The sequence below is a fragment of the Erithacus rubecula genome, assembly GCF_903797595.1.
Source record: "Erithacus rubecula genome assembly, chromosome: 13".
NCBI lineage: Eukaryota > Metazoa > Chordata > Aves > Passeriformes > Muscicapidae > Erithacus > Erithacus rubecula.
In genome coordinates this window covers 9815806-9842948 of record NC_136665.1, presented here as the reverse complement: position 1 = coordinate 9842948, position 27143 = coordinate 9815806, and the positions used below count along the sequence as shown (strand labels likewise).

The following is a 27143-nucleotide window of genomic DNA, read 5'->3' as shown; positions in this document are numbered from 1 at the left end:
TCCAGATAATTCCCCTGGTTTATCACAGAGCAGTTCCCTTTTTTCCGAGCCACGGTTCCAGACCATTCTCTTGGTTCCAGATCATTCCCCCGGTTTGTTCCAGAGCAGTTCCCCTTGCCCGAGCCCCGGTTCCAGACCATTCCCCCGGTTTGTTCCAGAGCAGTTCCCCTTTCTCGGAGCCCCGGTTCCAGACCATTCCCGGATTTGTTCCAGTTTATCCCAGATCGTTCCCCTTTCTCCGAGCCCGGCCCGCGCGTCCCCACCCGGTGCTGCCGCAGTTGTTCCTCCGGGCCGCAGGGGGCGCTGCGGGGCGGTGCCGGCCGGGGCGGGCGGTGCCTCCGCCGTGTTTACAGCGCCCGCCGCTGCCGCCGCCGCCGCTGCCCCTCGGCCCGGCCCGGCCTGCGGCCGCTGCTCCGCTCTCCGCGTCAATGCGGCGCCGCCGCCCCGCGGCCTGGCCCGGCCATGGACACCAGCGACCTGTTCACCAGCTGCAAGAAGGGCGACGTGAGCCGCGTGCGGTGAGCCGGGCCGGGGAGCGGGTCCCTCGCACTCGCCGCTGCCTTTAGCCGCCCTGGTCACCGGGCCGTGTTCACCTGGGGCTCGTCCCGGCCTCCCCAGGGCGGCTGTCGCAGCCCTGGCGCTGCCCAGGGCACCAGCTCCCGGGGTGCTTCTCAGCAGTTTGTTCCTCGTTCATAAACGCGGCTGGGTGCGCGCCGGGTCCGTGCTGAGTTTTGGGGTGGGGTGTGTCCGGTGCGGGTGTGTCCAGGTGTGTCCAGGTGTGTCCGGGTGTGTCCAGGTGTATCCAGGTGTGTCCGGGTGTCAGACAGTCCCTGCGTGCTCCTGGGTGTGGGTGCTGCCTGTGCCAAAGGGCTTTGCACAGGGCTCCTCTCCAGCTGCTGTTTCTTCACGGTCTGAAACGGTATTTGCGTTGGTAGGAAGCTTGATCCCTGGGACGCCATCGTCATGGAAATGTTTATAGATACCTTGTGCTGGAGACTGCGGGAGTATCTCTGAGAAATAGGGGGATACTAAAATTTCAGGTTAAGTTTTCTTGCTCGTCTCAAAGCTGCACAGCCTAACTGCAGTGATTTTGGATCAGGAGGTAGACGGGCTTGTTGTCTGCAGGGTGAATGCAAGGTCTAGGGTTTACAGCAAGCTTTTTTCCTGTATCTCATGGTTTTAGTCTAAAATTGTTTTTCTCCCTTTTATCCTACTTGATTCTTCCATCTCTTAATGTGTGATATGCCAGATAATCAAAGCAGCCTCTGTTTCAAGGTGCTTGCTAGTGAAGGGTAAGTGTACAGATAGGTAGGAGAACATTGTTATCTGCTGTGAATGTGCTAGATTAAATTCTTGCAAGCAGTAAATTGCAGGTTTTCGGTAGAAGGAGAGGTCTGAGGGATGGCCTTACAGAGGTAATGGTGGAGAAATGGGAGTCTGAGAGTGCTGTCAGAGCAGGGGGGACAAATTGACCACATGGGACTGAGTAGAAAGGAGCTGAGTGCTTGGTGTGTTGAATGTGATCAGGGGAACCTGAAGTTTGAGACAGCTAGTCTCAGAAGTACTCAGGCTTCTTTTAAGATTGCTGCCTGTTAGGGATATATGTGATTACCCTCTTTCCCCATGTGCACCACTTAAAATTGAAGGGAGCTGCCAGGCCATGCTGTAGAGCACCATTCTTTGGGTTGAAGATTTGGCTGATGCCCCTTCAGCCACAGCTGTCAGTTCCCCAAGTCCAGTGCAAGATCCTGTCATACCTTTGGAAGTTACTATGTGAACTTGAAGTTATGTCTTCTAAAAGAGCAGAATGTGACTGAGTGAGTAGCTGCATGAAGTTATAACTTTGTTCTCTCCCTTTCTTCCAGATACCTTCTTGAACAGCGGGATGTGGAAATTAATGTCCGTGATAAGTGGGACAGTACACCCCTGTGAGTGCTGCAGCACTGGGCTGGGTGGGGGGTAGGGCCTGCAGAGCTCCTTTACTCTCTCTGCATCAGCTGCCATGAGCTCTGTTACAAAATGCCTCAGGTTCTGCTTTTTTGGAGCTTTGGCTACATAGTTCTGCTTCTCTTCCCTGTGGGTACTGTGTTAAATGTGTCTTTATCTCCCAGTTTGACTGGGGCTTGCTGTAGTGATGCTGAGAACTGGGGTTTTGTTGACCAAATTACCTAGATTAAGCATCTGCTCTTGGCTAAATTAGGCTTTTCTCCCACCAAAGTTTATGGCATTCTAACATGTTTTCTCAGGTGAAACCTTGGTCTGGTAAAATGCCAAGGTTCTGTGGGATCACAGTCTGTCTGGCAGTAGATAATGAAGAATCCCCCAGAGGTGCTGAGGGATGTGCTGTGAGCTTATTGCTTCCCCACAATTCCAAAGCACACTTGGACATCTGCTATATATTTAGAGTACAGAATAACTTCCCAAAGTAAAGGTAGACTAACAGTTGGCTGCTGCAATGCATGCTACAGGATTCTTCTAGTTTGTAGGACAATTTGAAGTCCTTGTGAAGGAGAATCATGAACGGCTTAGACTGTGAAAGAGGAAACAAAACTCATTGAAGTAGAACTTTGGGGGGTGGATTTGCTATACATCCAGTGTGGTTGCTGTTCCCTCCTTGGCATAGTGTGTCAGACTGAGAACAGAAGGAGCAAGGAGTGTTTTTGAGAATTTAGTGGACTGCTGAGTGGCCATGAAATGATCTCCATTAAAATGAGGATGGATTTGGCAGCTGGTGCTGCAACAGAAGATGCTGAACTCAGACTGGGACCTTGAGATCTCCTTGCAGTGCCTGGGATTTCTGGGAACAGATCCTGCTTAGTCTGTTGCTGGGATCAGGCCTCTGCTATTTGGTAGTGATTCCTCACTCTTATGAGAAGTTGTCTCCTAAGCTTCTCAGGGATGCTCATTGTGTGTGGTGATGTGCCAAAACACAGAAATTTGCTTCCTACTGCATCTCTAATTTTCTCTCTCTCATTATTATCAGGTATTATGCCTGTCTGTGTGGACATGAGGAGCTTGTACGTTATCTTCTGGCCAATGGTGAGCACAAGTGGGTGCAGTGTCTTTCTCTGCTCTGTTGGGATTGTATGTCCTTCTAGCTGTGGAAACTTCTTCTGTTACAACCAACCATCTGATCAGTGATCTCAGGCTACAGAGGGAGCCCTGCACACACTTTCATGGTCTCTCTTGTAGGCCATTTGCTGCTTGAATTTGCTTCTTGAAATTGCTTGAAATTTCTTGATTTGCTTGAAAGCTTGAAAATGCACAGAAAGGGAAGCTGTCTGTGATGGCTTAAGGCAGCATGACTCTGAAGTCACAGCTGGTGTTTTGTGAGGGTGCAGTGGTTTTGGGAATATGCTCATCTAAGAGTTGTACTTCATAGGAAGAATTGTCTGTGTAAAACTGTCTTGTTCTCTACTGATAGCCTGGCTTTGTAAGCAGGACTTCAAGGTGAAATGCAAGGGATTTTGCTAATCTCCAACAAAGCAAGACCAATTCTTCAGGCTATGTGCCTGCCCATTTCGTTCTCAGCACCCAGATTCCCCTAGACACTGGTAGGGTTTTGCCAGAGGAACCAGAGTGCGGAGTTGCGTCTCAAAAGTTTGGTTTTCTACTGCATTCCCAGCATCTTAATCGACCACTTGTGTAATTCTAAATAGGAAAATGCAAATTCCCTCCAAATTTATAGCAGGTTCTAACCTAAAGAGGCATCTCCTGTCTTTGCTAAGCAGAAATACGTTTTAGGAGGAGCTCTTAATAGTCTGAGAAATGGTCGCACTCTTTGTACAGTGAGATTTGTCTTCCCAGAACACTGCTGGAGCCATGCTTGAGAGGATTTTTACACAAGTCAGTTCAAACAAGTCATGACTTCCTCAGAGAGGGATTTGTCTGTGGGAAAGCAGCTTTAGATTGTACACATATGAGGGAAGCTCAGTTTTTGTCAATATGTTCATCAGCAGAGGGAACGTGTCAGCAGACAGAAGTCATACTTGTTTAGTGACCATTTGGGGACAGTGGGGGAGGATCTAACTGCCTGCTGGCCTGTGCCTGTGGCTGTTTGACAGGAGCCAAGTGTGAGGCAAACACATTTGATGGAGAGCGTTGTTTGTACGGAGCCCTGAGCGATGCCATCCGCCGGCTGCTGAAGGAGTACAAGCAGATCACAGCCAAGTGCATGAAGAGGGATTACTACGATGTCTTCCTGCAGCGGTACGTGCAGAGCAGCCATCATCCTTCCTCAGCCCTTCTGCATCTTCCAGCTCTCTGCTCAGGGCAGCTCTCAAAGGCAGCTCATGAGTACCCTCCCCATTCCTGGGCATGTAGAGCTTCCTAAGGGATGTTCCTCTGTGCCCTGAGGGATGATCTCCAGGTGTGTGTGTGCATAGCCTCCAGTGAGTTGGGTACACACTCTAGAGTCAACAGAAAGCTGGTCTTTATAATGCAGAAGCACTAAGCTATCATCCTTGACTGTCAAACCAAAATCAGATCATTAAAACCACATCAACTATCTAGTATAGTATGTCAACTGAAATTAGGTTTCAGGCCTGAAGGTACTACAGTTTGCAAGCTGAAATTTTCAACACTGATAAAATGTTTCTCATTTCTGAGATAGAGCACTTTAGGAAGCCTCAGACTGACTCACAATGTCACTCAAAGTGATATTGCCCAATTCTTTCTTTTTCATTATTAAAGTTTGTTAAGATACTTCTGAAAGTTGCCTGTTCTACATTGTGCTAGAGCTTGAGTGGCAACCTAGCTTGCTCAGGAGTAGAGGAGTAATTTCAAGCTTTTCTTCTTACTGTCTCTACCTTGATAATTCTGATATTACTACAGACTTGCTCTGTTTTTTTGTTGGTTTTTTTTTCGTTTTTACTTCCCATTAGTCTGACTTGCAAATGTTAAAACCTTGTTGTGTAACAGTAGAGGGGCAAAAAGTTAAAAACCAATGCTTCTGTTTGGTTTGGGGCAAGGCACTTAGAAGGAAGGGTGTGCTAGTGGCAGGAGATTGAGATTAGCATTCAGGACTGAAAACATCTCTGTGTGTGACCCCACACCTTTCTATGCATGGTCCAGCTCTCTAGAAAGGGAGTATGATGCTTGATGTCCACCTGATCTGACCTGTTGATGATGTTTGTGAGGATTTACATGCAAGGAGTGATGGGCATTAGAAAACACTGGTGGTGGTTGCTGTAAATTCTAGAAGTAGCAGTTTTGGTTTTTTGCTTCTGAAGAATGAATGTATGGGCATGCAGGCATCACCTCTGATGTGGTAATTGCCTGCATTTCATGCCTGTCACATCCTTCCTTCTTCTGGGGGTGGGTGATAACAAGTCCTTTCCTATTTGTTACATGGTTAAAGTGTGCACACTGATAGTGAGCAGAGAGCAGGAAAGTTGCATCTTACTTTGTAGCAGTGTAGTTCTTTTTGAAAGTGTGTCATTCTGCAGGCTTGTTTTTTTTTTGTTTTTTCTTTTTTGACATCTGACAATTTAAAAGCAATATTCACTTTTGAAAATATACTTGGGGGCAACTAGTTCCACTTTAAAACCTGTTCCTGGTGTTCGGGTGTTCACCTAAGGCAGGAAGATTTCATTCTCTAACCTTCCTGTTGCACCAACAAATCTTCTTTGGGTTATGGAAGGGAGTCAGAAATCCCACTGCAGTATGTCAAATACCAGCCCCCATGCTGGCCTTCCTGCTGGGCTGGGAGAGACTGCAATAATTTGTTCATTTAGACCTAACTATGCCATGTTCCCCACTAGCATTACTCCATTCTTCCCTTTTCCATCCTGCAGTGAGTTTCCTTGCTCTCTGTTCCTCACAGGTTGCTGGAGCAGGGGTACCAGAGTGACATTGTTTTCATCGTTCATGGCAAATCCTTCTGTGCCCACCGCTGCATCCTCAGCGCTCGCAGCGCCTACTTTGCAGAGATGTTTGAGACCAAATGGAAGGGCAAAAACATGATAGTGTTGAAGCACCCACTGGTGAGCAAGGCTGTGCTTCCAGTTCTTTCCTTTCTTTTGCCGTTCCAGCTAGGTGAGGAAGTGAGTGATTAGCTCCTGGGGCTCAGAATGACCCTAGTTGAGGAGAAGGGCTTGTGGAGGCACTTTATGCAGTAAAATTGCAACTTTATCAGATAACAAAAGGCTGCAGATTGCATATCTTCCCTTTGTTTCCTCTGTCATGGACTCAAACATAATTAATTGCAGTAGCATGTAGCTGTTACCATCTGCTGGCTGCATCACAACCCCTCTCTGGGATGAATTGAGTCTGTGTAATTCCTGGTGGACAGGTGGTCTGTGGTAAAGACATCCTCCATAATTGGCACTAATTGAGTCCCTTTTGTTGCCTTTGCATTCCATCCATTAACCATCAATACTCTGGCACACATTTCTGTAACTTGACTCTGGCAGTGCAAATCCTCTTGTGACAAACATAGTTCCAATTTCGCAGAACACTCTTCTCCTCTCTCTTTGTACAAGAATGTCTTTTCCTCTGTAGTTAGGAATATGTGGAAATGTTTATTATCAGTAGAAACCTGGATTTTGCAGTCTGTATTACAGCCATGTCCCTTGAATTCCTCCATTAGTCAGGTCCTATCCCCTGAGGTACCTGAGGGATTAGTATCAGTTGAAACAGTAAGGAGCTGTGTAAGCCAGATGGAGTGGCAGCATTAGTTGTGTGAGGAACAAGGAAATCATGTGCAGTTCTTACTTAAGGAGTTTTTTTATTATTTGTTCATGATCATGTTTCATTCATGTTACTGTTAAATTCATGATGATTCCAAATGTAACTTTCTCTTATTTTATTTTAGATTAACCCAGCAGCCTTTGGTGCTCTTCTGCAGTATCTATACACAGGTAGGTGACCTTACCCTGTGATGTTTGTTTGCATGACAGGTGGGCAGCTGTCTGTGCCTCTGCACTGAGTGGTACAGGCTTGCACTCAGCAGTGTTTGGGTGCTTGAGTTACCAACAAATCCTCTCTGCTGGCAGAAAGGGAGAATGTGAACAACCACCATCTCTTCCAAGATGTTTGTACCTTCGGCAAGTTGTTGTCCTGCCAGTAATTATACAGTCGATTAAAACCAAAATCAGCTTAGGTTGGTTGATTGGATGGATTTGGAGACTGTATTTTTAACTTAAGGAAGGAAAATCTGTCATCTGGTGTAACAGCCTCCTAAGGTGGAGAAAAGCCTGTTTGCCTTGTAGGACATTTCCAGTTTGGTAGACCTGAGCAATGTGTGCTGAATGCTTTGACTGCTTTCTAGTATTTTTTCTGAACAGAAGTTGATCCTAAATCTTCTATGAAAATGCCCAGTGTTGTATTGTAGGTGTGCTAAATGCTGAACTATCTCAGGCCAGGAGGTGGTGCCAGAAATTAACATTATCTTCAAGGCTCTGCTTTTCCAATCCAGTGAGTTCAAAAATGTCCCTTGCCACATTTTCAGTGATTGTAAAAGATCCTGGGAAGAAAACTTGTGAGCCTAAGGTCTATTCTTACCCAAAGCCAGATAGTCAATGGTGGCAGTCATGCCTGCTGCTCCTGTGCTGCTATTTTCTGAGAGAATTAGACATGTTTTATATAGCTTGTTTGGTCGTTGGACTCTTGAATGAAGCTATTAAGGTAAACCCTAGAAAGTATTTAAAAAGTGACTTAAATGCCAAACTGTTACTGATTTAAGTGGTGGGTGATGGTGGAATACCAAGTCTTACCTTCTGGGACTGAGTTGTAAGTAGATGCTGAAAAGTGAGGCAGTGTATCTAATTATTATATTTTTGTGCTATTAAGTCTTCAGACTTTATTTTTTGCTATTTTTATACCTAAATCCTGTGGATTAAGAGATCTGACTGCATTTCTTCTTGACAGGTCGTCTGGATATTGATGTAGAATATGTCAGTGATTGCAAGAGGTTGGCCAAGCAGTGTCGGCTGCAGGACCTCATCGATGATTTGGAGACCAAATGTAAAAAAGTTTATGAATTTGGTAAGAATTTGACTTGCTGTTGTCTGTGTGCCCTTTCAGGGAGAAGCAGGAAAGTGTGATGTGGATCCTTGGGACTCCCAGAATGGAATTTCCATGTTTGTGTGATAGTTTTCAGTCTTGGCCTTTTTGTAGGGCAGCTATAGTAGTTTCTGACACACACATATTAATTATTTATATTGAATGCTTTCTTTATAGTAGAGCAGCCGTGGCAGCAGGACTTTGCTATGGTTGCCAGATACTCAATTGAGTGTGGTGGAGTATATATTGGGAAGTGTCTTCCAGCATGGAGCTTGTTTAAATCCCCAGAAAGATAAAATATCTACAGTTAGAAGTAATTTTCTGCATTTATCTAACCCCTAACCAAAGTAAAATGTTTGATAATTGGCCCAAAATGGGTGTAGACGGAGATATAACACTTTTTTTAAAAGCAGAGAAGTATTTCTGAAAGCATGTGTATATTAGTAACACGTGGATGTGCCAAACTTTAAATGAAACAATCCTCTATTTAAGGACTTTTTATTATCCAAAGCTTATTGCATGAAGATCAGCAGTTGGAGTTTATCATTCATCTCCTTAGCTCAAGCTGAGGGACACGTGAAGTACGATCAGAACAGCTCATGTGCTGTTAGTCACGAAGCAGAAAAAATTACCAGATAACAAAACCTTCAAGCTGAAAGCTTCTCATTCTGTGCCTTGAGCTAACTCCTTTAGTTTTATCAACTTAATTTTGGTTTGAGAAGAGACTCCAGTCTGTGGTTTAAAGTCAATAGGATTTTCTTCCCTGATCTAAGAGGCAGGGGCATAGCTGTTCCACCTTTTTGTTTTTAATACATGTTGTGAAGTTGCAGAACATAATTGACAGGATACTTCTGGCTCAAGAAATTCCTCATCTGCAACTCACATGGAAGCTGTTACCATGTGCAGGTCTCCCTTTGCACATGTGCAGTTGTTTGGTGGTGTTGGGGTACAAGATTGCCATACAGCTGTTCTCATGTAGACCAGGGTGCAAGTCCTTATGGAAGCTGTGTCACAGGTCTTACTTCTGCTATGTAAACACAAATGTAAACATTGACCTGAAGAGATTAGAAGTGCATTTCTTGGTGTCTCAAAAAACTGTAGGGTATCAGCTTGTATTAAATAAGTGGCGGAAAAGGAGTGTGGAAATGAATATAAAATAAAAGCTACTCAGAAATCAGGTAACAAAATTATTTTGTGTCATCTTTTGATATCAGAGTAATTCAGTGAGATGCCAGTGATCCATTTTTTTCTTTTCATCCTTTTCTCCCAAGATTTAGCTGAGATCTTCCACGCTAACTAATTTAGTTAAAATCTCATATTATGTTGTGGAAGGAAAAGAAGGTGCTTAAATTTGGGACCTGCAAAAAAAGCTGACTTCTTGGTGGGTTTTCAAATGGAAAATAATGAAGTAAAGTTTCACGTTGGTTGGAGGTTTTAGATAAAAGCACTACTTGAAAATATAACAGCTCTGGACAAATAATTTAATTTCTGTGTTCTTTGGGGAGGGAATAGCTCTTTGGTTTTGAGGCCTGACAAAAGACAATCAATGAGTGGTTTAAAGCACTAGAAGTACTGGTCTTGGTTTTTATTTATGACAGGTTGGATTCAAACAAATAGAACAACTGTTAAAAATTTGTTTCTTAAATCTCATATGGAAGCCAGGAAAATTTGATTCTGCAGAAAGGCAGAATCAAGAGTTACAGAAATTACAAAAATTTGGAAGGATTTTAGACCACATCATGTCTGGCACTTGACAAAGCATGTCTGTTTCTTTGAGTGTTTTAGGAACCTCTGCCTGTTTCAAGTGTATGCTGTGGAACAGATATGTGATTCAGGTCTGCAGAGCAGGGTCATGTATTGCATCTGTATTATGAAGATGAAAGAAGAAAACAAGATGAACTCGAGCCTCTGCAGCTCCACTGGATAATTGCAATCTCATTATCTAGAATTAATCAGTATTTCAAAAGCACTTAATATCTTGGCAAGCACAGAAAGTAGTACAGGAATAGGATGACCCAGTGCCTTCTGTTGCACCTGAGATATATTTGGATGTGAATGATTGTGTATTTTTTTCTGTGTGTAATCTGTGGCTATAACAAGAAAAAAATATTGCAGTGTTTGGAAGAGCTCAAACAATTTGTCCAGATTAAGTCGCAATCCTTCCATTGGAAGTGTGTGTATTAGAAAATAAATGTTCTGCAGTTACTTCAGCAAGTTTTAGGGCAAAAAGGGTGACAGCAAGGTTTGAGATGCTTACCTTTGTAGCAAACACACTGGATGTACAGAATCTGTAGTTATAGCTAATTATGCCATTGAGAAGAAGTTGCATCTGAGTATGGCATAATTTTGAAGGTTTTGGGAGTTTAGTGTGGTTTATTTGTGGTTCTTATGTTTTGTGGTACATTGGCTCAATTTAACCAGAAGACTACAAAAAAGTATTGAGCAGGAAAACTAAGGCAGTTGATACATGGGTAGGTGATGTTCAGTGCTATACAGCTGTGCTAGACTGGGAAGAAACCCAGTCTCAACCTCAATCACAGTTTGCTTATTCCCTTCAGCTCCTTCCATTGTTTATGTTGCTTTTTTCAGAAACCCCTCCATTCATCTTGCATTCCTCTTTCATGGTCCATGCTGCTTGCTGGCAGCCAGCAGTTTATTCCTATTTCACAACTTTGATTTTTATTGTCTCTGTTAGGAAAGATTTTCAAGTGATGCCAAATGCTGTGTCCTTGGATTTGAGAGGTGCAGTGTTTGAATAGATTTGCTTCTCAGAACAATCACTGCTCTTTTATGTCACTGGGAAAGATGCTCTGTGTATCCCAACAGAAGAAATCTTTGCCTTGACTACTACTTAAAACTTGCAGAGTCCTTTAACACTTACAGAGCCTGGTGACTATTACAATAAGCACTACAGAAATGTTAATGTTTCTCTTTGCCATGAATTTCTAATTGCAAACTATGAAATTTCCTTCTCTCATGCTGATGTTTAAGTGACCAGGTCTTTTTGAGAAAATACAATCAGTCTGGTTTGTGTTGGTGCTGGCCTCCTCTTAGCTTATTTACCCTGGAAGTCATCTATCTGAGGGCAGCATTTTGTGCTGACAGGGCAGCCTGTCTCCTTGAACTTTGTGTGTAGCAATCATGGTACCTGACTGTTTTGTACTGGTAGATTATCCTTCCCTGTCCAGAAATCTTTCTGGGATATGCAGCCTATGGAGAGGTACAGTGATGACATGTTTGAAGGGTGCAGCAGTGATGTGGAGGAGGGGATGGAGAGCTTGTTTTGTGGCACATTGTGGTCTTGTTTCGCCCACGACCCAGTGGAGTCATCTGATGGAGCTCATGTAATGCTGTGCAAAATGTCAGGAGAAATGAGGTCTCAAGGTGGCGTGATTCACCTGTGAGGGGTTTTAATGTGGTGAATCATACCTGTCAGAAATTCCTCTGAATGCTTTGGAGTTAACTCTGTGTCTTTCTGGCTCCCAACAGTGTCTTAAGGCTTCCTCACCACAACTTTGCATTTTCCAGTAGTGCTCTATTTTTTTCACATGCTTCCTTGTATGCCAGGGACCCTTGAATGTCTTACGTGCTCCAGTTTATACCCCAAAACCTGGGACCAAACCTCAGATGGTGAGCTGAGGTGGTGGAGCAAGGTAACCAGAAAGAGGAAAGGCTGTGCTTGAATTGGCATCATATCATAGTGGGTCTGCTTTGGGCTGCCATTTGTTTGAAGTTTGGGTTGGCTTCTATGAGCTCCACATCAGCTTTGGTCATAGCAAGACCACTAAAGTGTGATCATGTGTTTAGCTTTCCTTTTAATGGGCTGTTTTATTTTGTAGGCTAATAAGACAAGACACTAGGTCTGAAAAAGGCGAATGAAATTGCTGTCTCTGAATGGTCTGTTTGAACTCTGATGGTAGTGATGCTTCATCAGGCACATGCAGGAGTCTGGGTATTTTGGGGTCTTTGTGCTTTAGTGATCTATAGATGGAGAGTAGAGGACAGTCTCATACCTGCTGAACTTACTGGCTGAACAAGAATAAATCCCTTTGTTTCCTGCAGTGAAATCAGGATGGCACAGCTGAAATGGGAGCCAGTGAAAGCATGTGACAGAGCAGAGAGGCATGGAAACAGATTAATTTTAAAAACTCCCTGGCATGGGCTTTACCTTAGGTGACCCTGTCAGCTGTAGGGGTGGTTGGGGAAGGCAGTGTGTGAGTGGCTTCTACAGGCATCAGGGCAGCCTGATCCGTGTTTTTTAACTGCAATGGTTGACATGGATTCCAAAGAGCAAGTTGGGCTTGAAATATGCTTGTGACAACTTTGTTTCCCACAGTTGATATTCCAGCATAAGGAATTAGGTGGAGGTTGAGGAGAGACAGCAATACATGCATTCCCTTCTAGCCCTGCTCACTGGCTGCACTGAGGGGTGCTGGATGTTTGTGTGCATAGAAGAACCATGTGAGTTTTGCTGTAAGAGCTGAACAGCAATAACACTAGTTTTCCTGGCCTGTCTTTTATCTAAATGGGAGAGAATATTTGCAGAGGAATTCAGGCATCTCTGCTCTTGTTTTTTTTTGCTTCTTCCAGTCTCTTCCAAGCCAGGGACCTGTGTGAAAGTGCTGACGATTGAGCCCGCAGGTAACTGCCGGCTGCAGGAAGATCTGGCGCTCCTGGCAGACTGCGCCCTGCCGGCTGAACTGCGGGTAGGGAGCACTTCTCTCCTCCTGGGCTCTGGGGCTGGGGTGTCTGCTCACCTGGGAGCACTCACAGCATTGCTTGCTTGTTTCCTGCAAGTGCTGGAAGGCTTTTATTGCTTGGAAATGCTGTAAAATTGTCTAAGGAGGCTGTCAGTGCTGCTCTTTCCCCATGGGTATTCCTCCCTGCAGGGATCTTGGTAAATAAAACCTTTTCCATGTGGTTGGTGGGGATTTCACCATTCAGTACAATGGGACAAGGCCACCAGCTCTTCTTTGCCATCCTTCTTGAATTAGAAATGTTGTAGCAGCAGGCATTGGTACCCAAAGGGATATCTAGGTGAAGGATGGCTTGCTGGGCTTGCTTGCTAGGAACTGACACACTGCAATGGAGAGATGCTTCCAAACCCTGTAAATATTTCCAGCAGAAACGTGAGTCCCTCTGAAGAGAATTTAACTTGACTGGCAATAAATCTGCTTTTCCCAACTATGTCTTGTCCCTCAGTTCTTCTCTCCCATTTGCAGAACAGGATAACTATTAGTTGTCTTCATTGTTCTGCATCTGGTGCTTTCTGTAATATCAGCAGATTCATTTTGGTCTTATGTGTGTCCTTTTTTGTCCTCTTTCTTATACCAACCACTGTATTTAATAATGTGGACTCATTTTAGGTGGCTGCTATGCCCAGAGATTGTATGACTGAGTGATATAGCAAAGTTTTATTGCCTTTTCTCTTTCTGTCCCCTGCCAAATAGACCTGCCTGCTGCAGAGTGTGTGTGTGTGTACATGGATAAGGTTTCTAACCTTAATAAGTCAACATGTTTTGTGCTGACTTTTTTCAGATATATTTCACTATAGAGGGATTCTTTTTCCTCCATCAAGTTTACAACTACTGATTCAGAAATCCTTCCTGTGTAACCTTTCACATAACTGTACATTTTTTGTGATTTTGAATATGCTTTTCTGTATGTTTGCAGGCTTTAAAGGAACGTGGTACTATAAGTAAGCTTCAGATTACCTTCCCAGGAATTAAAAAAAGGATGATGGACCCCAAAATACTGAGATTTACATATATTTTAAGTCATTTCACAAATAAAAAGAATACTTCCTTTTTGCTTGTTTCCAGACCTTGATGGCATACTCCTGTTAAGTTGTTCTAGAGTTAGAAACACTTTCCTTCTTAATTCTTTCATACAGAATAGGAGCTGGAAGGAAAGGAAACTTGGAATAGTGTAATCATCTGACAGTGCTGTGAATTGTGAGCTGTGGTGTTCTTGCTGTGTTCATAGATTGGAATGAAGGCAGCATTAGAGTTATTACAGCTGTACAAGTGAAGAGGGCAGGGGCACACACTAGGGAATTTGTGTGCCATGCACAACTGTGGGTACTTTGTTTAAGCCTGATAAATTCTAAAATACTCCCATTTTCTCTCTATAGGTACTTTTTGTTTGTTTGTTTGTTTTCTTCTTTTTTTTTTTTTTTTTGTTGTTTGCCATTTATTCTAATGTTTTCAAATTGTTAAATTCCATTAATTAGGCATCTTTGTTCTGCGACAGAGGCATTGCACATCCTCATTCTTGCATGCCATACAAGGAACAGGATACAAACTATGTAACCTAAAATGTCAGGAACAACTGAGTAGTCACACACAGACATCTGTATTCTGAAGAGAAACATACATTTTTTTCCCCAGCCTATGCAGAACAAAATAGGTATTTGGCTTCTGAATAAAAGCCAGCATTTCCAGAATTTGGCTAGAAACAATTTGAGCTGCTGCATGTCATACAATGCCATATTATATGAAATGGGGGTGTATTCAGCTTTCTGTTTCAGTACAAACAAACAATTTGCATGTAATGTCCTTGATACTTGAATGATGTACGAAACTTCGTGCATTCCAATTTCATACTTAGTGGTATCTTACATGAACTAGAACAATAATGACTGAGAACTGTCTATTCTTTGAAATCTCAAACATATTTATAATTCTGGTACCTTGTTTCTCTTTCCTGTTTGTGCTTGAAAGCCATTTCCCCCTCCCCAATGTTTTCTTTTACAAGGGTGATTGCTGTCTCTGTTTTGTTTTGAAGTACTAATGGCCAGGATTTTTCTGTCCACAACAGCTGCTTCCTCAGTTTGTTGCAAAAAATTGAGCAATGACAGATTTTAGTGAAATACCATGAAAGGCAAGGCAACTGCAAAAAACCATGTGGCTTCCCAGTGTCTGCCTGCTTCTTCATTTCATGTCTGCTGGGTGACCTCTGAGTTATAGACTCCAGGGATTCCAGTATATGACACTGTAGGCACATGGTTTCCTTGTAAGTGTTTTTCAGTTACCTTTTAACTGAGCTCTTACCTTCCAAACCAAGATGAAGTCAGAGTTTAACATGAAATAAATACTGTTATTTCCATCTGTATTGATATGTGGTGTGGCTGCAGAAAAGAGACCATTTGCTATTTTGGGGGTAAAACTAGATCTTTTAATGCAGAGGAAGAACAGTTTGAAACAAGTAGATGGGTTCCATCTTGTCTGTCTGCACCTGTGTACTGTGCTTGTCCATGGCTGTGACTCCTGTGCTTTGCTTTGCCCCTTTGGCAGAGGCAGATTAACTGAAATATTTGCAACGTGTTTCCAGTTTAGGTTTTTTTTGTATCCAATCCACTTGCATCTGGTTGTAAACTGCCAATCTTCTCTTGGATCACCAACCCCTGTATTTTGTGTTGTAATTTATTTACAATTTTCTCGCTGAGATAATCTGGCCAAAGTACAAATTGCTGCCACTGATTTGTTTCATATGTTTTTGCCTCCAGCAGCATTTCTATTTAAGCTCTAATAGAAAATTTGTAGCAGCAAAGACTTGGTGTTCCACATGTGATGGTGGAGAGTGAAAGTATTCAGAGTATTTCTATATGGTGATGGAGTTATTGTGAATGTATTTGCACCTTGTAGGCTGGACTGTGTTGTGCTCCCTGGGCAGAGCACTTGACTTTGGCAGCTGTGCTTTGCCTGGACAGAGGCCCATGAAGGAGGTTGTGTGAATAGGGGTGGTGGGAGGAATAAGCCAATTTTCTGCAGGAAGATCCTGGAAAGGAGATTAGATTCCTCATGCATGACAAGGGAGGGGAGTAGAAGTGGTAGAGACTTGAAAGGGGAGTAAAAGGGAAAATTCTGCAAAGCCACTTCATTCTGAATAGGAGAAACAAAGATGTGAACCTGCTTTTGTAGTAGGAATTGAAAATGACCTGAGCAGCAGAGTGGGGACCAGGCAAGGCTACAAGCAGGAAATTGAGCCCAGAGGAATTTATAATTCAGGAGACAAACTCTGAGACAAATAAACTCCCATATCTATTCCAGAGGGATGGACTCATTTTAGAGATTTACCTTTGGACAATAAAAGGAGAACAAAGAAGAGATGCACATAGGAGATGTGATGTTTATCTCAGTTAAAATTCCTGTGCCACAGAGTGGCATCTTGGCAAAGTTTGTTTCTAGGTTTGTTTTACCTGTGATGTGCCTGCAAATCTGTAGCATTCAGATTTATGTCAGAATTTGTAGAAGAGGTCATGGAAACTGTGGGCATGGAGGGGAGGAGAACAGCAATGCAAACAGAGCAGGCAGTTTCATCATCATACTGGTGTTTATAATACATTGCCACAGAATAAGGCTGCAGGTTCACAGACCATGGACCAAGGACCAAAGCCTTGAAATATGAGTCATGGATAGCAATAAAAGAGCAGCCTGGGGAACCTACAAATGGGACAATTTGATCTCATCTTGATAAAGTGGTGCCCTTTGTGTTGCAGCTGTATGAAAAGCAGGTGATAGATCAGGTGGGCAACATGCCTTGAATTACTGCATCTCTTCTGGAACAGGAGTTGCCCAGTGGAGCAGGACTGCAGGAGAGAGGGCCTGTGGAGAGCCAGCATTACTGCAACAGCCATGGGCATGACTTGCATCACTGGGCTTCTCCTGTGATTAGGTATCAGAAGCTGCCCAGTGTTACTGTGGACAAAGAGCATGGTAGATGGGTCCAGATTGCCATGGTCAGTGGTGGTGTGAGCTTTTGCCAGCTTGGTGCCTTGCCACATCCAAGAACGTGTTTTGTGAGAAACCTCACTGGCTGAGAGCTCCCACCCAGTGTGTTCCAGTCTGTGTCTTTGTTTAGCTCAGCAGGGAGGAGTCATCTGGCTCCTCAGTAGAGCTGGAAGTCTGCTTGGAGGCAGTTGGGTTGGAAATGGACAGTCTGCTATTGTGAGTCTGATCTTTATTGTCTGCCCAGGGCTTTCCTGGGTGCAAATTTTTCCTGGATGAAAGACAGCAGGAATAAACTGCTTATCCTAGGTACCTCAGGGACAAGTATATGGAAAGCAAGAACCAGGGGAAACTTTTGTTTCCAAAGATTATCTTGGCTGCATGACTGTGATATAAACTTTTTTATTTTTTTGGCAATTGAATTACACTGTATATAGAATAAGGTGAAAGGGAAAATATTTGAAAGTGTCACTTTAAAATAACATAAGGCAAATGGGTTTTGGTTTTTTTTTTGGTGTGTGCTGTCATTGTTGGCATGTGGGATTGGGTGGAGGTGTGTTGTTAAAATAATTCACTTGAGTATTAATACTGCAACAACACTAGCTTTGGCTGCAAATCAAATAAAAAATCTAAAGTGTGCTCTAGCAATTTTGGATTATTCAAGTGAGGCAGTAATTGTAGCCAAACCATTTCAAACTGGTGTATACATGGATGTAATCTATATGTTATTACATGTAGTCAGTAAAAGGCTGGTCCTAAACTGAAGTAAACTTTACTTCCATCTGGTTATCTGCCTTCTTAGCAGAAAAACACTTTGCAAAGGGGTATGGAGAGTCAGGAAATTACCATGGATAAAGGAGGCAGCTGTAACATGTACCATGGATATCTCTTACAAGCAGTGCAAGTTCTTTATTTCCTGATACTGGAATCTGTGTTCAGAGCATCTCTGGTGCTTTGCAGTGTGCTGAGGGAATAGAGGGACGGCATTTTCTGGGAAAACAGAAGTCTGAACTTGGGAACCTGAGCATGCTTAAAGCAGGAATGTTAAAGGAGGGGTTTTCTGGTGTCTCTTCCTAGGTTGGATTTGGGGAGTTGCCGTTTGATAGCACTGACAACTTCAACAGCTGTCCTGACGTGTGTTTCCGGGTGGAAGATTACAATTTCTTGTGCCATAAGGTATCTGCTTGTACTGTGCTTCCTTCTCCTCCCTTTTTGTCATAAATCTAGTCTGCTTGTGTCCCCCACTCCTCCTGTGCTGGATGTAGTCTGCAGAAGCAGCATTGATTCAGCTGGAAAACTGCATTTAAAGCATTTAACAAAGCAGCAAAGCCTGCCTTTCTTGCAGAGGTATGGAGATAATTTTATAAATCAGCTACAGCATTCACAGCTGCAAAATCTGCTGCTGCTGGCTTATGAGTTCAGTATGGAGAGGGGGATGTTTAATCAGCAGTAAGAATGAATTTTGAGATCCATCCTCAACTCAAAGTCCTGCCCTAGTGCCATGCTAATTTCAAATCTCTTGGGTTTACCAGTTGTGTTTGTGGTTCTGGGGGTAGGCATGATAGAATAAGGTCTGGAAAAATATTGGAGATACATCTTCAAAATGCAGGGAAAAATCAAAGTTACAGAGTTTGAACTTTTGAAATATCTTTGAGCTACTCTGACAGCTGGTTGGTAGTGCCTTTTGGTTTGGTGCAGTGAGCAAGATGTCAGTGTTTTGGTTTTTCATCCTCTCCAGGCATTTTTCTGTGGTCGCAGTGATTATTTCAAAGCCCTTCTTGAAGATCATTTCAGTGAGAGTGAGGAGCTACAGACACAGCCCAGCATCCCTGTGGTGACACTGCACAACATCTCAGAAGACATCTTCATCCGGGTCCTCTACTACATCTACAGTGATGATACAGAGGTGAGGCCAGCCACTGTCCTTCCTTCAGTGCTCATGAGCTTTGAGGTGTTCTCAGCAGTATTTTTCTAAATCTGGAGCAGGGTGTGTGTGTGTATTCTTGAATTTCACTGATCTACTCTGCTACTTCACTTTTGTCTCAGGAGTCCACATACTGGGATGTGCTGTTAGCCAGGCAGGATTGTAGTTCATGTGCATGATATTCAGGAAGCAAATCCCTAGTCTTTTATCCCACCATAAGAATCTGGAGATTAGGTTGCATGCTGTTTATTGACATGATAAATACAGGGCTTTGCAGCTTTCCCTCTTGGGCCCTGTGGAAAGATAAGGGAAGCATCTGCCAGTAGATGGCAGATTGAACACATTTGGAGATTTGGATAGGTTGAGAGATTCTGCTTATTTACTCTTGACATCATAGCCTACTTTTCCATTTGTAGCAAGTCATTATTTCCACTATTATTTATTACTGGGATGGGCAAAGGTTCCACTGGGAGACCAGTGCCTTGCTGTGCTCTGTATCACAGGCAATAACAAAATAGCCCTAACTCAGTTTTCAGCCTAGTGGAAGATGCAGCAAATCCCAGTGTTTAATTCACTTCCTGCTTTGGTTTTCTGGCAGATGCTTTCAGCAGGTCTCACTGCAAAATCCCAGAACACATTCTGGCATCAGGGCAGTGACTGGAGATGCTGCTGCACCTGCCAGTGTCTCTTTCCCCAAGCAGTGTTTGTGCTCTGGATAAGGTACCACATGCAGAGTGCAGACAGCTGTGACCTTGTTTCTGTTGATCTGTTCACCTCTGGGTAGCAGTGAGGAGAGATGTGTTTGGCAGGCAGCAGAAGCAGGATTGCTACTGGTATGCCAGAGAGCTGATCCTTCACTTGCCTGCACTCTTCCCTCAGCCACTTGCTGAAAGGGCAGGCAGGGGGGGAAAGAAGCTGCCTGAAGATTCTCCTGACCTTGTTCCCTTGCACTGCAGCCTCACCCTTTCCTTTGCACTTCTCCAGTCTGTCTGCCCTCCTCATGATGACATACAGGAAGGATGTTTCCCCAGCAGCTGTTCCTTTCCAAGGGGTGCCTCAGCTGCTCTGTCTGGGCTTAGGTCAGGAGGACAGACCAAAAACAATGTGTAGGAATTAAAAGGATCTTACATGTTTCATGTGCAGGATGGTGCTTGGGTTTCAAACCAAACAGCCAAGATGTGAGCTTCTGCAGAGAGTTCATCTGTCACGAGACACTACCAAAAAAAATTATCTGGAAGACAGGAATGTAGCTCAAGTTCCACATTTACACATGGGGTATTCTCCCTGTCCTGTGTTTCTCTGGCCAAGTGTCAGCACTCTAAATTCCATGTTTTTCTTTGCAAAGGACTTATGGTGTCTCTCTGCTGTGCAGTAGTGACAGTGTTTGCAGTTGTAGGGAATGGTGTATGCAGAGGACATAAAGGGTTCCAGGCACAAGGACAAGTTGCTGGTCAGAATACTTTTGTAGGCTTGAGGGCAGTTCTTGGAGGAACATTTGCCAGGTTTGTCCATGATGAAGCAGTTGGGAGCTGCAGCCATCAGTACTACTGTCTCAAACACCTCCAGCTCCTGAGGTTTCTGCAGCTTATGAAGGGACAAAGCAGCACTTGATTAATAATCCCAAGGGCTTTGTGACCCCATGTACATACATAGCCCTCACAGTATGGCTCTCCTACATCTTGCATTCTTCTGCCCAGCTGCTGCAGGATGTTACACAGCTGGGTCACTTGCTGGTTGCTGTCTCCAAGCACAGGTGCAGACAGCTGTGGGGAAGAAATAATGAGCTCTTTGCAGTTGTCAGGGTGAACAACCACACATACAGATGTGCACAGCAGTGTGTTTGCTGCTCACTGGTTATGAGGAGAGTAGGCCAGGCTGCACCAGTTATCATTCCTCCATCCAGACCAGTGTGGCTTTGTCTCTAAATGCAAGAGCCCTTCCCTCCTCCACAGCCAGGGCATGCAGTGTCCTGCAGATCCATTGTTACAATGGATGTGGGAAACTGAGCTTTTTGCAATTTACATTAGGAGGAACAGAGAGAGACTCTGGTTCCAGGTTAGTGACGCAGATGGCTGACAGAAACAGGATTTGCCCAGCTAGGGGGAAGAGGCAATGGAAGGTTGTTCTCTTGCTCAAGAGCTTTAAAATGTTAAAGGCCATTCACAACAATTTAAGTTTGAGCATCTGGTCCATTAATTCGGTCCATTCTTAATGCATGTTAGAACTCCACTAGTATTTGATGTGCAAAATATGTTCTTACCCAGTTGGGCCTCACCTACAGTTTATTTTGTGGTGAGTTTTCTGCCCTTGAGTGTACTCCCTGTGCCAGGGAGGTTGTGCTGGCTCTTAAGAGAATTTTGCATGTTTTTCACAAAATGGGAGTCCAGCAGTATAAAATGGGAGAAAAAATGTGGGGAGAAGGTTCTCAGTCCTGCTGTCCTCTTTGTCTCTTGGCTTATGTCTGGTAAAAGCAAACTGCCACTGTCTCACTGAACACTTTTTAGCAGCCAGGTGCACTTGGGTGTTTCAGCACTGCCCTGTGCTTAGCTAGAGGGGTTACCTGCAGCATGGCAAACCTCCTGCTGCCCTTTAAATTCCTCTGTGGTAACTGAGTGGGAGATGCAGCCTGAAAGACAGAGCTCCTGTCTCTCCATGGTCAGCACTTGTCCAGTAATGGGCCAAACAGCACATTAGCTTGCCAGTGACAAGCAGGGTGCTTAGGAGTGGGCAGTAACTCCCCTCTGCCCTGCCAGCTGTCTCCAGAGAATGCCTATGACGTGCTGTGTGTGGCTGACATGTACCTGCTGCCCGGGCTGAAGCGCCTCTGTGGCAGGACCCTGGCACAGATCCTCGACGAGGACAACATCATCAGCATCTGGAGGATTGCAAAGCTGTTCCAGCTGACCCGACTGGAGGACCAGTGCACAGAGTACATGGCCAAGATCATCGAGAAGGTACTGAAACACTTCCCCTGGCAGTGTATCTGAGCCCTAGAGACAGCAGTGTGAATGGCTGTACTTTGGTCTGTAGTTAATGGTCATCCTCTCTGGATTAATGTGCTTCTGGAAAATGAGCAGCAGTTAAGTAGCAAAGCACATGGTGAGTTAGGACAGAGGAGAAGGAGTGTGGCAGTACCTGGTGTCACCACACTAAGCCAGATTTTGGTCCCTGGCTAGCACATCCCTGTTGAATGTGGGATGAAAACGTTGCCCAAAAAGCTTTGCAAGTACCAGGTGATTTTCTGAATACACCAGCTGCAGCCTGGAGAAGCCAAAGGGGAGTGTAGGGGAGCTCTGTGCAGGAAATGTTATTTGGTGTTTGCTGGGGGAAATTCTTCCTGGCATAGTGCTCTAGACAGGAGAAATCAATGTGACCTCTAATCTCCTCCAGGATGACAAATCAAATAGTAGGAGTTTGCTCAGTGGATAATTTGCTGTCAAACAGCAAGAAGTAATGAATTTAACACTGAAGTTTTCCTTATGGGGCTCTATTTAAGTGTTATCCTGAGTGATTATAGCTTAGTCTCAGGACTCTTGGAGAAAGTTGCCATATGGAAGGATAAACTAGAGCCTATGAAGGGTTTTTATGCTGAGACAGATCTTTATAAATGGCTTGTGCAGTTCACATGGGAATGTAACATTTTCACCTGCAGCTTGAAAGGTGTGAAATTATTTTTGGCATGAGAAAACAACTAAGGAAATGGTTCTGGGGCTGTTACTTTGTTCAGTGTATAGTGTGGGAATGACAGACACATCAGCATGTACCCAGATTCTGGCTTCTGAAAAAGCATTTAAAAGGTGGTGAATATCCCAAGTAATGATCAGATTAGGGCTTTGCTTGCATGTTCCCCATTCTCTAGCTTGAGTGGGAGTCCTTGAATCCAGCACTGGCAGTATGTCTTCTTAAGGGTGTTGGTACAGACAGAGCCACCCCAGCTGATGTTCAGACATCAGTGGTTGCCAGAATCCTGTGGAGATGCACTGATGGCAGCAGGGAGAGATTTTGGCAATGTGGTAGCAGAGCAGGGCTCAGCAACCTGCTGTGCCCAGGCACAGTTCAGTAGTGTAGACAGATGGAAGCTGCCTCTCACCCCTCAGCTCACCCCCGTTCCTGGGGAACCTGAATCATCCATGGGTGACCCAATTCTGTCAGGCTGAGTGCAGAGCAGAGCAGCTGCCTTGCTGGTGGTGATGGGGCTGAGTCAAGGGAGGACAGTCATTTGTGGCTGCCAGTTCTGAAATGGGCACAAGCACCCATTGGCTTCTCTGCTAGAAGATATTGCCCAAAAGTGTCTGGCAACATCTGGTTCCTGCCAGGGAGCCTTTTTAGGAGAAATATTGTTTATGTGCCTGTTCCCCAATACCAGAACCAGGGATGCTTAGTTAGAGGCTGTTACAGGGCAGTGTTGGAGGAGCAGATTGCCTTCAGTTGAGACTGTTTGTTTATTGTTGAAGTATTGTTGTCTCCTTTGGATGGATGGCAGGATGTATCTCCACGTGGTGTCTGTAGGACGATTTGGGTCTCCATGTACCCTAGCTCTCCTTTTTTTTCTGTTGGATCCTTTAACAGTGGCTGAGACCATTATCCCAATGCTTTGCATCTCTTTACCTGTCTTTTTGTCTTCCTAATGGTTGTCTTGTCCTTCTGGTGCAGCTGGTGGAGTTGGAGGAGTTTGCAGCTGCTGTGAAGGAGAACGCAGAGGCCGTGGAGGAGCGGCAGGAGACTGACTCCATCCCTCTGGTGGATGACATCCGCTTCCACATCACCAGCAACGTGCAGACTTACAGTGCCATTGAGGAAGCCAACCAGAAACTTGAAGCTCTAGAAAACCTCCTGGCCAGTATAGGGCTCGAGTGCTGATGTGTGCAAACCCTGCCTGTCATGTGCAGCCTGCACAGCCCTCACTGCATTGGCTCAGGGTGCAAGAACATCTGAGTCTGAACATCCCACTTCCCATTCTTTGTCCTCCTTCCCATTCACCTTCAGGCATGGTTTCTTTTAATTTATTTGTGTCTGGACATTTGCATTTCTGGTTTGTGTTTGGTTTTACTTTGTTTTTTTTTTTGTTTGTTTCTCCTTTCAGAAGTAGCTCCAAAGCTCAGCCTAAGCTGGTAGCTGCTCCTTTGTACAATACACTGTGAAGAGGAGACTGTGAGCTGTTAGGAATGGTGAGGGAGCTGTTCTGGGGACTTCCTGCTGCCTGGGGTTAGAACCCATCCCATTCTGTGGTTCAATCACACACTTCTGAAACTGGCTCATGCCAGAATATTTATTGAATTACCAGCAGCAGAGGAAGGAAACTGGATTAAAGTCTTAATAAGTATATGGGAAGGGAGGTCAGCACTGTCACTGTCGGTGTTATAAGGCTGGCAGAACTGACCAGTGCTTCCCTAATGGGGACAGAGAGGTACTTGGCTATGTGGAAGGCACTGTCTTCACCTGCTGTTTTAGTACTTAGATGGAAAAAACCAAAAAAAGTGATTTCCAGGTCTTCCCTAGCTTTTCATTGCTTTGATGTACTCAGAATTTAAAAGCTTTGCTTTCTGAACAAGCCTCTTTTAGAATACAGTAGAGACCAGAATCCTTCCATTCTTAGAAAGCAGTAGCTTTCAATGCACAAAAGAAGTGAGAGCAGCCCTTTTTAAGAAGGGACAGAAACATCTTTTTGGAAATAGCACTTTTTCTCTTTACTTTTGTCCATTGTGGTAGGGCAAGACTGACTTGCTGGTGGGTCTGGGAGGAGGGGTCACTGGAAATCTTTTTTAAAAGGAAAGGGGCCTTTTGGGTCCCTCACAGGGCTGCTGTCCCACTCTACGACCTTCTGACTTTGCTCAGCCTTGAGTCTTTCAGCTTCATTGTTCTCCAGGAAATTCACTGTTTGTACTAATGAATGTTTTTGAATCTGTATTCTGCAGTAGGTCAGGTTATCTCATATTGTCTGCCTGGATTCTTAATGAGGGTGATGGTGTTCCTTCTCCTTGGCACTAATCAGCAGGTGATAACTGTGCATGAAGCTTGCCTTGCCAAACAGGCTGCCCTTGGATCTGTACATCTCTGGAATGGTGCACAGAGAGCCTCAGGTCCCCAGGGTGCAGGCCATGGTTTCCCATGCTGTGCTTTGGGAGGGAGAAGAGGCATTGAGTGGAGCACATGGTGATCCTGCACAGGCACTGGGATGTGGCCACCTCATACAATCATTTTGGTCACTTGCTGAGGCAAGAGATGGAAATATACTGTGCCAGGTGTGCTTTTATTATGTGATATGAGAACTGGGCAAGGATCCCCTGCAGCTTCAGGGTGTTGTTTTCTGTGATGGTGGTTTGGAGATCTGGTGTTTGGTAGGGACTTGCTTCAGGTGTGGATGTATTGTGAGGATGGGTTTTTCTTTGCTAATCTCACCAGGTGAGGGACTGATAGCCCAGAGCAGGTGAGAGCTGCAGCCTCAGTGCCTGTGCCTCCTGCACTGAAGCTGTTGGCAGTACATGGGCAGGCTCTGGGCACCACCTGCACTAAGCAGGCTGCACTCTGTTGTGAGGAGGGGACTCTGGGCTTTGGCCACTGTGCTTGGGGAAAGCCAGACTTTGGCAAAATCATGTGTCAGGATTGAGTTGCACTTAACAGAAGCGGGGGTGGGGGTAGGGGAAGAAGGGAAGAGGTTCATTGATATAATTGAACCCTAGATGCTTGTGCACTTTGTCATCTGGGTTTAAGTGGTATCTCTTGCAGATCAAGTCTCTCAGGCAGGGGATGGTTGTGGCAGGGCTATTCAAGCAGCCTGTGCTTCAATTCTGTTTGAAAACCCTTGTGAAGAAGTGCAAGGAGCTGTTTGTTTCTGCAGTCATATTAGGGTGAGGGTGGGGGATATGTCCCTCCACAGGAGTGTTGCTGCATGGAAGCAGGAAGCAGCAGGAGTGTGCTGCAATTTGGACAGTGACATGGAGAGGAGCTGTGCATTTCTTGTGTGATTTGTGGAATGTACCTCCATGTCCATCTCTAAGCTTAGTGTGTCTGACAGGACCACCAAAGAGCCCAGCACAACTGATTAAGGTATCTCCATGAACTTGAAGAGAGTGAAGGGCTATCGAGGAAGCTTTAATATGAAGTCCCATATATTTTGGAGAAAGAAGGGTGGAAGGAGAACTGCTAGTTTTCTTGCTGAGTGGAGTGTCCAGGCTCATGAAAATCTGCTACAGAAACTAGCAGCTTAACTCAGCTGGCTCAGTTCCCCTATATTTCTCCTCTGTATATGTCTGAAGATAACACTGAACATTAGCAGGATGTTTAGTTTATCACATCTCTTCTCCTCCTCTGCTTCTGACATTTTAGCAGCTGACTTTCCACAGCAGTGGTTGTGACAGCCCTTGAGGCTTGCACAGAGCCACCAGAGAGCAGGACATGGCCTTTGCCTTCTGCCTGTACTGAGCGAGATGCAGAAGCAGGATTATCAAGGAATGTGCTAATGCTTTTCTCTGCAGATGCCTCAGCTGCTAAAGCAAATGGATGTTGGCAGTGGGCAAAGCAGGAGGAAGGCAGAGGAGGAGCAGCAGTGCTGGGAAGCATTTTCCATATGGCTGCTCTTGAATAATTCCATTCCTGTGTCCTTAAGTGTGGAGCAAGTGAGGCTGCAGTTGTACATATGGGAGAAAAGGTCAGTGTGGCCTTTTGATCTGCCTCCTCAGCAGTGCAAGTCCATGTGGGCTTCCAAGCAAATGCCTCATCTGTCTGCTTGCACTTAGTGGTCACATCTGTGAGGCCTGTCAGATTGTCCAATTACTTGGGATCCTTTAACTCCCCCCATCCCTTTTGGCAAAATAGGGCTATCCAAAAGCATGCAGAAGCAGATGGTCAGCATGCAGGCAAGCTCTCTAATTAAGATGAGCCCAAGACAAAACTTAGATTTGAATTCACTTTATTCTTGCTGCAAATAATTTTATCACAAAATAAAAATCTTCTGATTTTTCTTCTGTTGCCAGTGTCTTTTCTGTGTTTTGTTGCCTCTGTCCTTTTTATTTACTACTACCCACTTGCTGAATCAAGAAGATTGTAAAATTTACTAGAGCGACATTATATTTAAGAAGAAATGTGTAAGCATGTGTGCAGCAATAAAATAGTCTATTTCACTATATCTGCTTTGGCTGTGGTCTCTGTCACTGATACATCAGCATGGCTTTAGTTTTGAAAGGGTTCTGTGGCCTCCTTCATTTTCCTTACCCAGGCCAAGGACTGGCTCTGCACTGTGTGGCTTCCAAGCAGTGTGTACAGTCCTGATAGAACAGGTGAGTAAAGCACTAACTTGTTTTTACTGTCTCCTTTCTCAAAGATTATTCCCTTTCTTTAGCAGCACCATGGCACAGGTTGGTCTCTGCTATGGTTGTTTGTCAGGGGAGGGATGCCTGTCTCAGAAAATTGCTGTGGGCTGTTGCTAGGGGTAAGTTGTCTTTCCCTTTCTTCTTGTCATCTTGTTCCCCTGTCATTGATGCCTGTAC

At 44.5% G+C, this 27143-nt stretch overlaps 1 protein-coding gene across 1 annotated transcript; it reads left to right on the top strand.

Annotated features, from left to right (window-relative positions):
- The first annotated feature begins 317 nt into the window (after positions 1–317).
- ABTB1 (ankyrin repeat and BTB domain containing 1) lies at positions 318–26782 on the top strand. Its single transcript, XM_079316596.1, has 12 exons — positions 318–518; positions 1866–1928; positions 2984–3039; positions 4065–4209; positions 5825–5984; positions 6815–6860; positions 7870–7986; positions 12595–12710; positions 17811–17909; positions 18472–18639; positions 21411–21611; positions 23311–26782. The coding sequence occupies exons 1-12, from the start codon at positions 463–465 to the stop codon at positions 23515–23517; spliced, it is 1434 nt and encodes a 477-aa protein (XP_079172722.1). The 5' UTR covers positions 318–462; the 3' UTR covers positions 23518–26782.
- Positions 26783–27143: the final 361 nt, after the last annotated feature.